Here is a 17,805-nt window from a genome sequence, read left to right as displayed (position 1 = left end):
ATTAGAAAATGAAGAGGGAGAAGTCCTTTCTTCTAAACGTTAGGGGTCCAATCCTGTGTCCATAGCCAAAACATCTTCCGGTATTGGAAAAAATCCAAATACTTGCATATTTTTGTAGAAAGTCCATATTAACGATCCCACACTTTGGCATTCCGAAAAGGTGCTGTTAACAGCCCTCAAAATTGAAGTTCCTTTATTTCTTCCGACACTTGGAAAAAATTTTGCCACAAAGCCCTAAAACATTAAGTTTCTACAAATCAGCTTGGAAATGTCTAAATGTGTTTTTCCTAGAAAAAGTGCCAGATATCAATTCTATCTGGCAACCGTCAAAAGACATCAGACCACAAAAACTATACATTCCTGGACCTCACAAGGAGCTCAGGCAGGGAGCTGCATGAGCCAACCCAAGTGCTCAGGATGCGGCTGCCTCTGCAGTCCACAACGTGGACAGCTGCACTGACATTGACCATTGCTTCCAAGAATGGGCAGCAGCAAAACAAAGCAGAATAAAAAACCAAAGAAGTCCTGAGTAGAAATTTCAAATCTATAGTTTTAAAATTACATAGCATTATTATTATTTCTTTTTTCTTTTTGGTTTTTCAAGTCAGGGTCTTGCTATATAATCCAGGCTGTCCTTGAACTCACTGTGTAGCCCAGGTTGGCCTCAAACTTGTGGAGATCACCCTGCCTCAGCCTCCTGAGTGCTGGGATTATGGGCATACATAGTATTATTTAACTCACTGTCACATTAAGTTCATTTTAATAAAAACAAGCAGGAAACCCATGTAAATGAAATTTTTATTTGAAACTTTTTATTTTATGAAAGACAAAGACAGCAGCGGTGGGAACTTAGGTAAAAGTACAGATTCCCTGAATATCAAGTTTGGTATAACGTCTGTGACTAGCGTACGCGGACTCATGACAACCGCATAACAGGGGCGACTTGGAACCACCGGCCTGTCATTCATTCAGTGTAATCATTTATTCAACACTTGAGAAGAATATATGTGGGGAACCGGGCACAGCAGAAAGCCCACCGGTCTACACACCAGCGGCAGGCAGGGAGGAGGCGGGCAGAGGGTGCTGGTTTCTCACTGCACTTTTCCAGGCCGCTTGATGTTTGAGAGACCGCACTACGTGTTTTCCCTCGGTGAAAGTTTCAAGAGGTAAATAGTGACGGTGAGGAAGAATGGAAGCCACAAACATGGCGAGTTGTTCCAGCCAGGACTGATGGGGCAAGCGGGGTCCCTGGCTGTGTTCCTTCACCTACCAAGGCTTCAGCGGACTGTGGGGAGTCCCAGGTGCCTCCCTGGCCTCCTGCTGCAGCCACTGCCTCAACGGTCACCCTCCTGTGGCTCTGATTCTGCCCTTCTGGGGACCCTTCTCACAGTCGTGAGTTAGAATGGTAAAATATGACAGGTGAAGGATGTTAAGAGTTGTTTTTACAGTCGGGATGAAGCAGTCTGTGCTTCTTTCTCCAGGAAGGAGGGCCAGCGGTAGATCCCATGGTGCACCGGCTCCAGCTTAGTAAAAAGTGTGATGAATTCGGAAAACCGCAACAGCGGCAGCGCCACCGCCACCGAAAATCCACGTTTCCGCAGGTGCCGGGCTCACAGTGTCTGCTGATGCCATGGGGTGGGACCTGCTGGCTCCGTTTCAGTCAGAGGACGGTGACAACAACAATGTCGTGCTTTTGTTTTCTTGTCCACGTTCACAGGTCCCAGGAATTCCACCCGTGGATCCCTCGGAAGCCCAGGGATCGGGTGAAGACGCCTGGATCTGGAGTCACATCTCCACAGAGCAACCTCCTCACTGCTGTCCAACAAATCTGACGCTGCCACTCTTGTGCTCTGCAACCTTCGGTGGCTCCCTCCCTTCCCAGGTAGAGGACAAACTGGCCCTGTTCTCACCCGGCTTATCAGCCAGGCCAGCTTTCCCTAAATTGTTATGGACTACAAACCTGTACTGATAAAAATTAAAATTAAAAATCAATCGATCTCTTCTCAACAAACTAAACCTGGAGATCCATTTGACCCAGCCATCCCTCTGTTGGGTATCTTCCCGAAAGAATTAAAAGAATCACACCACAGCAATATATGCACACCCATGTTTATGGCAGCACAGTTTGTAATAGCTAAAACTTGGAAACAGCCCAAATGCCTTTCAACAAGTGATTGGATAAAGATGTGGGGTTTTATACAATGGAGTACTACTCAGCCCTAAAGAAGGATAAGCTTCAGACATTTGTAGCTAAATGGATGGACCCTGAGACCATACTCCTAAGTGAAACAAACCAGACACATGTGTTTAAATACCACATTGTTGCCAGGCATGGTGGCTCATGCCTGTGATCCCAGGTACCTAGACCAGTCCGACCTACACGGCATCATCTCTTGCTGTGAGAAACTGAAAGTGGAAATAAAGACTAATAATTGTGAAACAGGAAAACAGGAAATGGGAAGAAAATGTTCAAATGGGAAGAGGAACAAGGGAGGACGGAGGGAGAAAGGAAGGGACAAAAAAAGTGAAAATAGGAGGAAAAAATGGAAACAAAGCTTTTGCACATAGGGAGGGAGAGGTGTAAGGGGAGGGATAGGATAAAATAAAATTTAGTTTTAAAAAATCAATCTATCTCAGGCCCAAATCTCTTCTTCCTCAGCGGGGCACCATGGTGCACATACCTGTAATCCCAGGACCCGAGGAGGCTGAGGCAGGAGGACCACGAGTTTGAGCCCAGCTGGGTGACTGTCTCAAAAAATAAAAGGGCTTGCGATACAGCTTAGGGAGAAGGCCCCTCCTCGGTTCAACTGTCAGTACCACAAAAAAATAAAATAAATACGTAACAATAAATAAACTTAAAAATCTGCCTCCTGGCCGCTGCCTTCCTTGGGCGGACACAGATGTTTCTCCCTGCATCCTGTTCTTCCCAGGCAGCCAACCCGAGCGCTCCCAGGGGCCCCAAGTCCTCGACTGCTCCAGTGCCTTGGATCACGAGGCACAGCATGGGCACAGAACCTCGTCCTCCCGTGTGCTGAGGATCATGTCACTGCCACCCCGTCCCTCCGTGCCGGTGCTCTGTAAATACTCGTTAGACTGCATTGTTTAGGGAAGGGTGACAAGGAAAAAGCCCTCACATATTTAGTACAGACGGACATGGTTTTTTATCTTCACTTCCTGGAATCCATGGACTTAGAACCCACAGATGGGGTCCAATTGAACCTCCATCTTGTTATATGCAACAAATCCCCCCTTACCGAAACTTCACTTCGCTTGGTTTCATTGCCTGAAGTCAGGCAAGGGTCTGAAAATATTAAACAGAAAATTCCAAAGTAAAAATAATTCCTAAGTTCGTCTGTAGTACTTGGGATTGAACCCAGAGCCTGTACAGGTTAGACAAGTGCTCTACCACTGAGCTACATGCCCAGCACCTTTTAAAATTATATTTGGAGACAGGATCTCACTGGGTTCTTCAGGCTGACCTTGATTTTGCAATCCTCCTGCCTCAGCCTGCCAAGTAGCTGAGATTATAGGTGTGCGCTATCACACCCAGCTTTTCACTGGAAGTTTTAAGCAAGCAACATTTATTACAGTATAGTGTTATGATTGTTCTATTTTATTATTGTTGATTTCATACTGTGCCTATGTATAAATTAAATTTTATCACAGATCTGTATGCATCAGGGAAAAACATAGCATATGTAAAAGTCAGTATTATCAGTGGTTTTAGGGGCCCACTGGGGACAGAATGTGAGCCCCAAAGCTAAGGGGGACACTACTGTCCTATAATTGCAGTACATATGTCTCTGCTACACAGAATCTCCTAAGAACAGGGCAGTTTTATTTTAACTTTCTCCAAGTCCTTCCCTGGTGCATGGCACAGGCGGACATTCAATATTTCAAACAAATATTTGTTTTATGAGTAAGATGAATGCAAACTAAATAAATGAGAGAGATAAATAGGAAGTTGATAACACTAAAGTTTCTAATCTGGTTAGAGTAGAAAAAGTGAAATGTAAACTGAGGCCAAAAAAATATTTTTTTTTCAGTAAAGTAAATTAAGTACATTTTGCATGTTCTGATTTTATTCAAAGGTAACAACTCATGAATGCAGTGGATGATAACTATCCACTAAAACACAGCATTTATCTGTACTCTTGATATAGAGAAATTCTGCCACAGAGGGGCTAGGCGTGGTGGTACACACCTGTGATCCCAGCACCAGGAAGCTGAGGCAGGAGGATCGCTGAGAGTTTGAGGCCAGCCCAAACTATATGACAAGACCCTGCCTCCTAAAGAAAAAGAAATCTGCCATAGAAAAAGACCCTAATCCAGAAATAGGTTGAATTCTAAAACAAGAATTTAAAAATCCATTGTCTGGAATTTAGAATGCAGTTTCTAGCCAGGCGTGGTGGTGCATGCCTGTAATCCCAGCACTTGGGAGGCTGAGGCAGGAGGATCACTGCGGATTCAAGTCCAGCCTGGGCTATATAGTGAATTCCAGGTTAGTCTCAACTACATAGTGAGACCCTGTCTCAAAAGCCAAAAACAAAACAAAACAAAACAAAAAACCAAAAAACATAGAATGTAGTTTCTCTCAAATTAAAATGGGTGATGAGGTATCAACTTACCACACAAAGGTCCACTTAATTTGTAATATTTCCATAAAGGCTTTGTGTTGGACTAAAAATTGGTAGAAGATACCATTCAGTACTCTTGCCAGGCAGGCACATAAGCACGAAGTGCTTGGCCTGTGATTTACTCGTCTGGAACATTGACACTGGAGGGAGCCAGGTTTGATTTCAGCCACTGAGGAAGCAGAGGGAGTATGGAGATCAGACGGAACTGCCAGGCAGTCATTTCCGGAGCTTGTGAGGTCAGGAGCCCGCTCTTAACTTGCACTGTCTCACTTCAGGGCTCAAGACCTTGCCCTTTGCTTACAGAGGACTCACACAGAGGAAAGAGACGTGTCTCGCAGTACTTGAGGAAAACTCAGAGATAAAGGGAAAGGAGCACAGAACTAAAGAAGCTGCGAGCCAGCCAGCACCCTATACACTTTGCCTGAGGTCAAACTGGCCAAAACAGAGAGGAAAAAGGAAGGGAGGGAGGTATATGTGGCCTGGTATATGTGGCCTGGTATATGTGGCCTGGTATATGTGGCGATTACTGACACTCATGGAGTAGTTTGTGTTTCTCTGCCTGGCTACGAGGATTGTGCTGCCTGGCCCCTTTCTGCTTGGGTGAGGCCATTTCACACCATCCTAGCCAATGAGTCGACAGCAGTGACAGGGTGGTTAAATGCGGTGAGAGACCCTCGGGTTTCTCTTCTCCCATCGGCTCAGTACCTAGCTCATTCAAGGGTGTTTTTACTCACTCAAGTCTCCTGCGTCAGCCTCTCCATGCCTGGCTCAGCCTGGGTTTCCGAGTTACTAAGAAAAGTGCCTCACTGGTGACACGTGGCAGACACGTATGGATGTAGGAACCACTGCTGCTTTAAACCACCAAGAGTCCGGGGCTGTTTGTTGTGCAGCATAACCTAGCCCATTATGACTGATACAGCCTTCATAAAATTTACCTCCAAAGAAAGGAAGAAGTAAAAGGGATAGGTTAGGGATGTATGAGGTAGAGACACAAAGGAGAAGAGAAGGAAGAAGAAAAAAGCATGAACTCAAATATAAAGTAGCTGCTCAGGATTTGAGTAATGAAAGTGGGTTCGAGTGCCCTTTCGGGTGCCCCTTCCCAATTAGGCCACTCACGCACCGAGAGGTCCGGCAGGAGATCTTTATTGTAGGGAGGCGAGCAGGAGGCAGGAAGGCAGAGAGAGAGAGAGAGAGAGAGAGAGAGAGAGGAGGAAGAAGCAGAAGGAGAGAGAGAACAAAGAAAGGAAGGTCCTTTTATCAGTTTTGGGTGGGCTATTTATTGCTTATTTATGAGGAGTGAGCTACTTTTAACTTTTAACTTTTAATCACAGGCCAGGTTGTTTTTATGGGCCCAGTCCTGCAGACACAGGTTTCAACTTCCTGGACCACTGGAGGGGAGGGACACCAGAGATAAGGGCATGAGGTCACTTTAGGAGCCAAGATGTACCAGGAGAATGCAGCCTGTGAGGCGGCGTCACAGCGTACTTTAACATGATCAATTCCCTAACAAGTAGATCTTGTATGATTTCTGAACTCAAAGTCCTAATGATACCATAATTACAATCATAAATAGAAGAGAACAGAATTCAAATAGAATCATACCCTCTAAATACTAACCACACGACTACATATTAACAACACACGATACAACCTGGGGATGACGAAGACCTCAGAGCTCGGAAACATTGTCAGCTTACTGAGGAATGCGTGGAAGAACGAGTATCACGGAGTGCTCTGGAGTCAGACCGGCTTGAGTTTAAATCTCAGTTATTTTTAAATCATTCGATTGAAGTGTCGATCTCCTCCTCTCCAAAGTGGGGACGTCAGTGGCTTGGGGAGGAAAGGACCCCACGAGGTCCTTTGTGGAAGTGTCAAGCGCAACGTGTTACTAAGCATTCTGGCGCGACTGAACATTTTCCTTTTTCCCAGGCTTCTGGAGGCCCAAAGCTTGGTCTGTCACAGAATGGCTGTCTCACTGTCACGCCTTGCACATAAGGAAACCCAAGTTGTACTCAGTGTAGCTTCACCCTGAATCTCGTGGGAGCTGTCTGCCATTCCCGGGCTCAGAGGTACCTCTGCCTGTGGTATCTGACACCCCTACCTTCCTCCTTGATACTGCATTAATCCATTTTCTGCTGCTATAGCACCGGCGATTAATAAAGAAAAGAGGTATTTCGCTCACACTCCTGGAAGTCCATGAACATGGTGCCCACACCTGCTTAGCCTCTGGTGAGGGTCTTGGAAGAAATGCATTTGTGGGAGGAGAGGGTCACACAGGGAGACAGGAAATAAGACAGCTGCGGACATGGAGAAAGCCATCTTACAATAACTAACCACACGCTGCGAGAACGTGGTACTTCTGTGAGAAACACAGTAATCCCTCTTAGAGATTCCCCCACCTTTCATCATGGTTACACTGGCAATTAATTTCAGTATCAGTGGGGACAAAAAAGCATCTAAACCATACCAGCTATCAAGATCCAAGACGCACCCTGTTTTAAGCTAGATTCAGGGAGCCAGCAGGAGCGACATGTGCCCATAGCCCTAGCTACTGAGGAGGCTGAGGGAGGAGGACCAGCAGAGCTGAGGAGTTCAAGACCAGCCGGTGCAACACAGCAAGACCCTGTCTGAAAACAAAACCAAAAACAAAGGAAAAGCAGGACCATCCCGAACAGGAAAGACGGATAGCCTGGGGCCAAGATTCCTTTACTTTTACCAAAGAATCTAAGAATTTCCTTAGTTCATCACAAGTTTTTTGCTTACTTTTAACAATTGATCTTAGCCAAAGGCTGAGAAGCAATTTTTTTTTTTTACTTTCTAAAAAATGAATCCTTGACAGATTAAAAAAGTCAATGACATCCCTGTCCTTTGAAGATCAATCATACATTAGAATAATCTATGTACATAGAAAAATAACTTGCAAAAACATGTCATATATGCACAATTTGCTGGAGGCACAGCTGTTACATTGGCCAGGGAGCCACAGAGCAAAGATGGCATCCAGGTCCCTTGAAAAATAAAAATTCATCCCAAGGGCTATTATGATAATGGCCAGCACAAAACTTGCCTGTTTCTCCATCACAACCAACATCTACCAGCCCAAGTCCAGACTGATTACAGGATAGCGTTCAAAGACTGCCCTGTAAACATAAAACTCCTCCAACCAGCATAAAAACACAGTCAGCCAACTCTGGTTCTAAAGAAGTCCAGAGCTAAGCAGGAAGTTGTGTTTTGTTCCTTCAAAATAAATGAGAATCTGAGGTAAAAATCTACACAATCTAAGTCAAAGGAAATGGAGCTCAGTTCTTCACCTATTCCCACCCCAGCTGCTTTCACATCTGGGTAGACCAGGTACCTCCCTGGAGGGGATCAAAAACCAGGAAGGCTCCAAGATCTTCCAGATGCAATAACCCCAAAAGATTCAATGTTGAGCCCAAGGTCAAACTACCAGAAACAGACTCAGACTTTCTAAATCCTAGTCAGGGTTTTGCCCACCACATCATCCATTCCTCAGAATGGAATTGGTACCAGTCACCCCAGCTTGCGCAAAGTGGAAGCCAGCCTTCACAGGGAAGCCTACGTCTGCAACACCCAAAGCCGACTCTGGGCAGACCGGGCCTGCAGACCAGGAAGGGAAGTCAGCCTGTGCCCCTCCCCAGCACCCAAGTGGTCTCCTGAAATCCGCTCTCTGCTCTTGCTTCCTTTTCATTTCCCAAAAGGCCTCCCAAGGGATGAACATCCCCATTCATTTGCTCCCATTTATAATGCTTTTATCTGTTCCCCTTCTGCCAGGATAAATCCCTAGCAAGATCTGAAGACCCACCTACCTACCTAGCTAGCAGTACCCCTCCCACAGACCACCTCTGCCCTCTTTTCTAACCACACAGCCCAGACCCTCCTCACCGAGCCTCTAAAGATCCCTCCCGGGCCCTTACTTCTCAGACGCAAGGCTCCCTCCTGTGAGGCAGGCTCGTGCCACCTTGACCACAGTCACGATTCCTGGCTTTACCACTTCAGTCCACCACGTTATTCATATAGGTACCACACCTGTACGACATGGTACACTGAGACGCAAAATGTGGGCTTGAACCATGAGTGCCCTACGTAGTGGTGGACAGAGTATTTTATATCTCCAAGCTTGTTTTCTTTTAGATAAATGGGATCATATCGACCTTGCCAGGCTGTTGTATCAAATGGAATGCCTATGTAGCACGCATGAGGTTAATACCTCTCCATATCTTCCTGTAGCTTGTAAGAGCTCCCTTCGTGTAAGAATATCACTCTTCTTTGTAGTCCTGTCCAGTTATACAGTAGTCATCCAATAAATGTTACTAGAAAGGAGAGGGAGAGGGTGGGGGAGAGGAAAAGCAAATGAAAGGGAGGGAAGAAAGTCATGGAATGAAAACAGCCAGAAGCAAAAGAGGTCCTGAAGCATTGGCGCTAACTGCGGGTGCAAATCCTGCTATGTGACTTTGTGAATGTCCAATTCTTTCCAACTAATAAACTCTGAAAAGACACCTGCAGATACCCCTGAGTAACAAGCAAAAGACACTTAATCAAGACTCCCTGATTCACCACAGAAAGGAATTAGCCCAATACAGTATTGACACACATTAAAAAAAAGTGTCCCTCAGACGGTTCATTCCTTTCCCTTCTAAACAGTAGGCTTGTTAAAAATAAATTGATCCTACTGTGGTGAGCTCTCAATAATTGAGAACATAGTATCTAAAGTAGTATCGTTGTTTACCCAGGTAGCCAGGAGAAAGGAGAAAAAGGAAGCCTTACTGACTTGTAGCATTTGCCAATTTCCATGGTGTAAATATTTACACTACAGCTGGTTCAATCTACCCAGTAATTTGCCCATAATGAGTCAGCTCCCAAAATCTCTCCCAGTGTGGCTCTGGGAGCCCTCAGCAACCCAGTGACTCTCCACCACCTTCCTCTTCTCACACTTGACATCTTTTTAGTGGCTTTGTTGCTTATTAACATCTTTATCATGGGAAGGACAAGGCAGATACAGAGAACAGGGAAGCCAGCTGGGCTTTTGTCAGGGGCTGTAGCCCTGGGTGGAATGGGGAGGAAACTGAAACTACCGGCTAGATGTTTGTATGGGTTTTGTGGATCCCCTTCTCTCTCACCTTTATTAATAAAGATAACTAAGAGCAGATGACCCTAATCAAAGGTGCAAACCACAGGCACGGTCTCTGTCCAAACCTACTGGCCAATACCTACAACAACAAAGAAGCCGTGCTAGAAACCTAAGAAGGGTGAAGTTCATACAGGTGGCAGAAGGGCACAGTGAGCTGGGAATGCGGCTCCGTGGTACAGCGTCTGCCTGGCAAGTGTGAGTCCCTGAGTTCGATTACCAGTACCCCCCACCAAAACAAAAGATGGCAGAAGGCATGTGCTGGAGGCCAGCCTGGACTGACACAGCAAGACTGATCTCAAGTAAATAAAGGGGGAAAAAAAATGGCAGAAGAGATGTTAAACTGGGAAATCAACTCTTAAATCGAATAACATGGAAAATATTTTTCAGAATGTTAAAGATCAGAGCAGCGCTCTAAACCAAAATCTAAACAGGAAAAGGGATACTAAATTCACAGAAGGGAAAAACCATTTAGCAAAAAATAAATTTTTTATCTTCAGATTGCTGGAAACGGGGACAATCTAGGAAAATTTCTTAAGTTTTGAGATGGCTTTAACTAAGAAAAAAGATTGTTGCCCCATAGCAAAGGGACTCCCCGGGTGCCTTTCAGCTTTCACGCTTGGGCCCAAGAGCAAAGCAGCTCGCAGTTAGCTCACTCCAACACTCCAGCCTGACGTCTCTGCTCTGTATCTGAGGCAAAGCCACGAGGACCACAGTCGTCCACCCCAACGCTGGCCCCTCCTTCTCCAGGGCGAGGCACTTTCTATAAGTAAAGAGTTCAAAGTGAGAGTGGTCTACAAAAGCAGTTGTTTTTATGGCTCAGTAAATGTTTACTGAAGTGTTCCATCCTCTGACCACCCCTGGCTCATCCAGCTGCCCTTGTGGACAGGGACGGGGCGGAGCAGGCAGCCTGCTTTATGAGGCAGTGTCAGCTGATGGACTCTCTAGGCATTTGGGACAGTAGCTGTCACTTTGCCTTAATGCGAAATGAAACAACCAAAACTCAAGCCCGAGTGGAAAAACTGGAAAAGAAAAACATGCATGTGCAGAAGTGAACCAAAGCTACAGGGGTCACTCTCATGTACAGACAAGAAACAGAAGATACTTTTGTTCTTTCCAGAAGTACAACCCAGGGAGGAAGAGTTTTTGACACCTTAAAAACAGGCGAAATGTGATATTTGGGGCAGGCTACTTACTTCAAAACCCTAAAGAAACAAGACACCGAGGGATTTAATCTTCAGGTATTCAGAATCAATTACTCAATTCTAGAAGAATGTAATTCCCTCCTTTCATTGGTACATAATACTGTCAGCAATATTGTCCAGTGAGCTAAAAAGGGCAACTTTATGATTCAAAAATGAGAAAATAAGGCAGGAACTCACTGTGCCCTATAGCAGGAAAAGCCCAGGCCGGGCTGCACCTGTGAGGGCAGCAGGATGGGCAGGCACCTGGGTACCAGTGCATCATGACATCATCAAACAGCATGGGTAGGAGGTCTTGTTTTAAAACAGCAAACAGATCAGAAATGTTGAGGAATTAAAATTAATGCAAAACTCTCATGGGGATCAAGACGTGGTGAAACGGGATTCTTCAAGGTGGGGTGGAGGACCCCAGACCTGGAAGTTTCCCACCACAGTATTCCAAATCTGGTTCTGAATCCACTGGAAGGAAGAAAAATGTGACGCTGAGACCCACACCAAAGAAGAGCACTGACGACTGCAACAAAGAAGCGTGCAGCTTTTACAAATGCTAACCCTGAGGTGAAGCAATCTGAGTTCAAGCACTGACAGCCACTGACTGGCCGGGCTGTGTGTGAGCGAGCAAATCCCCTGACCTTTCCAGGTCTGAGAGTCATCTTCAGGAAAATAAAAGGAACTAAACTATGTGAGTTGAATAGTGGCTGCAAGCTTTAAATCCTAGGAAGTTAGAGACTGGGAGAGGCAAATAGTGGTCTTTTAGGAAAAGAAAGGCCCAGGGCAATGATGGGGAACCTTCTAAATCTTTCAACCATACCAACAGCCTGCTGTGGCACGCGTGCCATAGGTTCGCCACCCCTGGCTGAGAGCAACACTCAGCTCAGCTGTTCAACAGACCCCCAGCCACTCACCCCCACCCGCTCTGTGCCTACACCCATAACCCAGAAGGGCATGGCCTGAACTTGGACATTCCATGCCTCGGATCACTTACTGGATGACATCTCTGTCTCCTACCCTCCTAACAGGGTGCAATTTTCTCAAAGCAGGGAAAAATCTTTGCCAAGAAAATAAACACTTCCAAACAACTGTCCCATTCTGTTACCTATTTGAATTACATAATTACTGTGAAGTTAAAACTTTCATACTGACATGCCAAAAAGAATTCTTGGCTCATACAAGCCAAGCAGCCTTTTTCTCCACTGTTCAAAATCCTGAAAAAACAAACAAACAAACAAAAAACTCTGTGCCTTTCTAAAAAGCAATCACCAGTGCTAACTAATGGTAATAAAAAGCTCCACTGCCTCACCTCTGCTTGGAATAGAAATTCAGATCAAAATATTTCCAAGTCTGTGGGGATATAACAAATCCTGTACACGACATTTTCCACTAATGTCAACAATAATAGATCCTTACTAACGCCCCAGATGGCCCTGCACTGAGTACTTTTCCAGTTCAATTAAGAATAATTTAAACAAGTGTTGATTTTAACTTTTTTGTTCTACTCCATGTAAAACCGGGCTGTCAAATGGAATCATTTAGCAGCCATCGAGTGAGTGGAAGAGCCAGTCTCTCTACCAACTCTCATGCCATTTACTAGGGGGGGCCCTTTCAGGAGTGTGTTGCAGGGGGCGGAGGAGCACGGAGCCTGGGTGACTAGATTCCCACAGAGTACAGCACTTACTCTTCTGGTGGAGGTAGCAGAAAAGGCTGAGGGTACTTTTTATAACCTGCTTTAACTGGTTCACCCAAATCAATGCAGAAATATTCCCCTCCTATAATCCTGGACTTTGCTCACTGAGTCCTCACAAAGATTAAATTAGATAATGCACGTAAACTGCCAAGTCAGAGCCTGGTGCAAGATGAACTCAACAAATAAATGTTAGGCACTGTAAACAAACCAACCCCAAAACACGGATTGTTTCCTGATCCCTATCAGCTTACTTAGAATATTGAAACATGAGGAAATCAGTTTGCTGGCACACTCTGGAGAAGTCTGGGCTGTCCTCTAGCTTGAAGTCACTGGTCAGAGTATGCAGAACCCCCCATAACCCCATTAGGTATTCACTCGTGTCCTGCTATTGCCTCCTCTGTTCCAAAAACTAAGAAAATGCAAAGGTTTCAAACAACGAGAACGGAAATGCAAAACACCTTTAAAGAAATCCTACAAGGACACTTGTGAAAGCTTTGCCAGACAAACATGCAACACTAGACAGATGTGGGAGCGGAGCAGCACAGAATCCCTCAAGACCAGACTCTGAAAGTGTAACTCTTCAAATTTTAGGCTACAATAAATTCTCAAGACACACCCAGCTGTCTTCCCAGGATGGCTCTTCTATTTGGATGCACAGTATGTTTTCCTTCCTCCTTCCAGGCACAAACTTTTGAGATTTTAAAGTTCTTCATAAAAATAAGCTAAGCTACAGAATCAATCTCTACTATAATTTGTAACTGGATTTTCTATTCACTCAGGATATATATGGAATATACAAGGTTCACCTTTCAGATGATAATTACTAGAATTTATCTGTGGCAGGCAATTTTGAAAAAGACGGCAAAATAAATGCCTGGATTCCAGAAAAGATAGTACGCTCCTAACAGTTGTGAGACTGCAGCAAAAAGAGAAAGTGGCCATAAAAAAAAATCCTAATTTTTATTTAGCACTGTGTCACTTCAGCTTGTAAAAGACCGGGCTGGGACACAATTTCTGTAGATACTAAACAGTTGTGGAAATACGAAGGGCCTCAATGTTATGCCTATTCAGCTTGTAAAAGGCCAGGCCATGTGGCAATTCTTGCAGTATCTAAACCATGCTTTCCAAAATGAGTACAGCCCTTAATGTCAGAGAACGGGTGAGTTACGTTCTACTTCTTGCTGAATTATTTGCCTTATGTCACTTGATACAGGTTTTATGGTGGCTCTCTATTACCATGCAAGTGTACATTCTCTACAATTCAAAATAATAAGTGCAACTTGTAAAAGTCAGGCTTACTTTTATTTAATACATTCTAATCAAATAGTAACAGCAGTAAATAAACACTTTTAAAAATGGGCAGATATCCCCCTATATCTGGAAGAAAATTAAGTCAAAGTCATGGCAGAAGGGAGATAAACTACTGATGTCCATGGTTAGACAATTTAGACAACTTGGAAATTTCTAAAGCCATTTCCAAAAAAAAAGATGGTAACAATTTGGGACACAGCTACTTCAAAGGGTAAAATGTCTATATTGACATAGTATTCTATGAACAGGGATTGGATTGCACCTGGATAGCATGACATTCTCGTCTTTAGCCTTAAAGGAAAAGAGAATGTCTTTTCCATTTGCACCAGTTTGAAATGTTTCTGAAATAAGGCTTCCTTAGAGTGGATTACTACAGTACTCATTCACAGAGCGACTTCATACATGTAGTAAAAAGACAAATACAGGACTTCATGGTCATTTGTTTTGGTTGGTTTGGGTAATTGCATAAAATGAGGGATAAATACAAGCAGAATCTTTTAAACAAAATTCCTAGGTACATCAGAATGCAAAATATAAAACATCCTAAAACAGACTGACGGGCAGGCATTCAGAAAGGAAGTCACACCTGTGTCAGCTTGATCTCGCTCCCTTCTCCAGTACAGCACCCAGAGTCCTTTGAGGAGCTCTCTGCTGGTGCTTGGAGCTTGGAGCTTAGACCTTTGACCTAATATACAGGAACTTTGGAAAGGCAAGGTGTCCTGATAAAATGCTCCCGGGCCTTTACTTTGGGACATTTTATTTTTTGAATTTAAAAGGATCAATTGGTCTTGATCAGTCTTAGGAAAGGAAGCATTGCTCAGGTAGGTGGAAATATCTAAGGAAACTTTAAATACCTAGCTACCTCTTCAAGCATTTAAATTAGATTGACTTCAGCTGTTCTTAGCAAGGATTCTGTGCAGAGTTCCAGAGCAGTCACTCAAGTTTTGGTTCTCTTTTACATAGCTGCATTCGGAGATACTCTAACTGAGGCAAGTTTAGAAAAAGAGAAACACTTATACCTGGAACTTATACTCTTCCAAGTAACCTTTGAGTCTTGTTGGTAAAGGCAGTCCCCAGACGGTACCCGTGCATCTGTTAATGGTGAGTCGGCAGAGGTGCTGCAGGGAGGGTGCGGATGTGTAGAGCGGTTTGGTCAGGTAGAGGTGAACAGTCCCGTTTCGGGGGGCTTCCGGGCCTGTCCGCTTATCCTTACACATCTGCACATAGTAGTCAATCAGGTGAACCACGCTGTCGAACTGCTTCAGCTTGGACTTGACACATATGATAGAATCCAGTCTGAACTTCCCATCTTGGTATTCGATTCGCAGATTCGTTGGCCCAGCTGATGTTTTAACAGATATTGTTAGTAGGTAGTCTGAATGCGAACTATCTCTAATCAAGAAAGTTCCTTCTGGTGCTTCCTTTAATTTCTCTTTGGCTTCATTAACAGTCATATTTCCCCAGTACCATCCTGGGATTTTTGTTCACAAAGAAAAAGAAAAGAGAGTAAAATGGTTATTAATTTTTAGAACAGGGTATGTACTCGGCAGAAATTTTCCTAGCTCTAAAAACCAAACAAAATCAAACAAAAAACTACATGTGCCCGAGCTTTCAGGGGGCTGCCACAAATACTTTTGGTAGGCATTTCAATGAAAATTCGAGTCCGTTTTATTTTACAAACTCAAACTGTGGCTGGTTGCTTTCTTGCTTTTCTTCCTTTTAAAAATAACTGTCTGAAGGCCCTCTTCAAGACTTTCTTCTGGGACAAAAGAACATGCTGTATGACACACACTAACAAAGCATTATGCTTTTAGTTCTGTTTTAACTGAAACAAAAACTAAGTAAATAAGAAACGTATTAAAAGTTAGAAATAAAAGTGTAAAACCCGACCCCGGTAGAGTAAAATTAGAAGCAACTTTTCCGGATAGTAGGTTTTCTGGATAGTGCTTCCCTTACACAGACTCTAGTTTAAAAGTTCAAGCTCTCCTACAGTAGCTCCTGTTAACTGTTTTGATTACAACTATTTATTTCAAGTCACTGAGAATTCGAAGCCCCAACTGATCATTAGTACTTCAACTTTATAATCTTTCCTAAATTCTAGGACTTTGACCTGATTCAAGTTCAGTCACAACAGTCGGTCTCCATTTAATCAGCCTCAGCCATCGGCCTGGCCCATCTCGTTTTCAAAAATGACTCGGGGACATTGCACATTGGAGAAGTTCGAACAATGGGCTTCCCCCACATCCACGCCCCCCCCCAAATTACCGGGATATAGGTCATCGGCGGGTCCCTCACTCAAGGGAAAGCCCAGGCCCGAAACCAAAGACAGAAGCCCCAAGGGTGGAACTTTTTCCCTCTTCCTCTGCCTATTACTACGGAAACTTCAACGAAAACACAAGCTTTAGAATCCAGATCGTGAAGCCTGATGAAGTGCTAGATATTTTACAAAGATCTTTCCTTTTCGACTCCGAACTGCACACAGCGCTGGGCTGCCCTAGAACCACCAGCTGCGCTCAGCAGGGGCTTCCCTGCCGGGCTCCGGTCCCTTGGTCCCCGCACTTGGCACCAGGATCTCCGACTGCAGCTGAGGCCCCGCCTGGAAGCCCAACGCAGCCGGGCTGCAGGGAGCGCAGCGCCCACTTGCTGCCTGCGCGCCCTGCAGGAAAGGAGGCTCCGGGAGCTTTCCCCAGCCAGGCTTCCAGCCCGAGCGATCGCCTACCGCAGTGCAACTTCCAGCGCCCTAAGAGGCTGTGTCCGAGGAGCCCCGCTCGCGCACTGCCCACCCCCAAGCCTCTGGGTCCCTGGAGAAACACTTTCATTTCGCATTTCCCACGGATCTGGCGCCAAGCGCACAGGCAGCGCTGTTTGTCCCCCGCTCAGAAGCATGCATGGGAAGCCCGTGACACTCCCAACCCATCTTCGCGGCCCCACTTCCCAGCTGCTCCTCTGAAAGGGGCCCGCCTCCCGCACGAGTCGCCCCGTCCACTCCTTACCTGTGTAGCCCAGCTCGCGCAGGGCCTTCGCCAGACGCGCGGCCTCTGGGGACGGCTCCTCGGCCGACCCCGCGGTCCCCCACTGGCTGTGCGTCCCTTCCGCACCATTCCCGGAGGGCTCAAGGCACCGCAGGGTCATGGGAAAAAGGGTCACCGCGGCAAGGACAGGTGGCCGCCCGAGCTGGAGTCAGAGGAACTCTTCCCTCCTGGAAGTCAGATGGAGCCCCAAAGAGAGAGCCTGCGGGGTGTCCGAAGAGGTGGAGGAGCGGGAGGGGTTGGGGAGCTACCGCTTCTCTCTCCCCAAGTCCTGGAGGACGGATGGTCAAGTCTCCCGCAGATGTGGTCACACTCAGATCGCCTGAGAAGAGATAGTGATGCGGAGGTTGGATCAGTCCCAATTGGACCCCTGTGAACGGGGTGGGGTCACCGAGACGTGAAAAATCCCAGGGACTCCTCCGCCTAGTCCCCAAGCATCCAGTTACCGCCCGGGCCCAGCTCTGGAGAAAGATGGATGAAAACTGAGAGGGATCCAAGGAACAAGAGCTGGCGGGGGTGGAGGGACGGTGTGGGGATGGGGGTGGACGAGGTGTCTTCCCGCCCAGGGCTGCAGGCTGCGATCACAAACAGCCTAGGGAAATTAAGAGTTATCTGCGGGTCTAGTGGGGGCTAGGGCCTTGTCAAGGACAAGTACAGAATTTTTACAAGGAAGAGACCAGCACAGCTCCCCAAACTGGCGTTTCCATGCCGGCCCGGGAAGACTGCCTCACTTCCCCCCACCCCGCAGCCCGGGGCGCGCCGAGACGGCGGCTCCCAGAGCCGGACCTGCTGCGGC

At 45.8% G+C, this 17,805-nt stretch overlaps 1 protein-coding gene across 4 annotated transcripts in view; it reads right to left on the bottom strand.

The window, feature by feature from the left end:
• Positions 1 to 17,694, bottom strand: part of LOC104865613 (suppressor of cytokine signaling 2) — a 246,540-nt gene extending 228,846 nt beyond the window's left edge. The window contains exons 1-2 of one of the 4 annotated variants that reach the window (XM_033763833.1): positions 16,974 to 17,694; positions 15,000 to 15,451 (exon numbers count right to left, since the gene is read on the bottom strand). In XM_033763833.1, the coding sequence (XP_033619724.1) occupies positions 15,000 to 15,451; positions 16,974 to 17,112 (591 nt within the window). In that variant the 5' untranslated portion in view covers positions 17,113 to 17,694. The remainder of the gene's footprint in view (positions 1 to 14,999; positions 15,452 to 16,973) is intronic. The other 3 variants (XM_010629203.3, XM_033763834.1, XM_010629204.3) reach the window with 3 other exon arrangements.
• Between the last annotated feature and the right edge of the window lie 111 nt (positions 17,695 to 17,805).

This window comes from Fukomys damarensis, unplaced genomic scaffold (assembly GCF_012274545.1).
Source record: "Fukomys damarensis isolate Sample0158 unplaced genomic scaffold, DMR_v1.0_HiC HiC_scaffold_15, whole genome shotgun sequence".
Taxonomy (NCBI): Eukaryota; Metazoa; Chordata; class Mammalia; order Rodentia; family Bathyergidae; genus Fukomys; species Fukomys damarensis.
The sequence above is the reverse complement of the archived record's forward strand: the minus strand, read 5'-3'. Positions and strand labels throughout refer to the sequence as shown.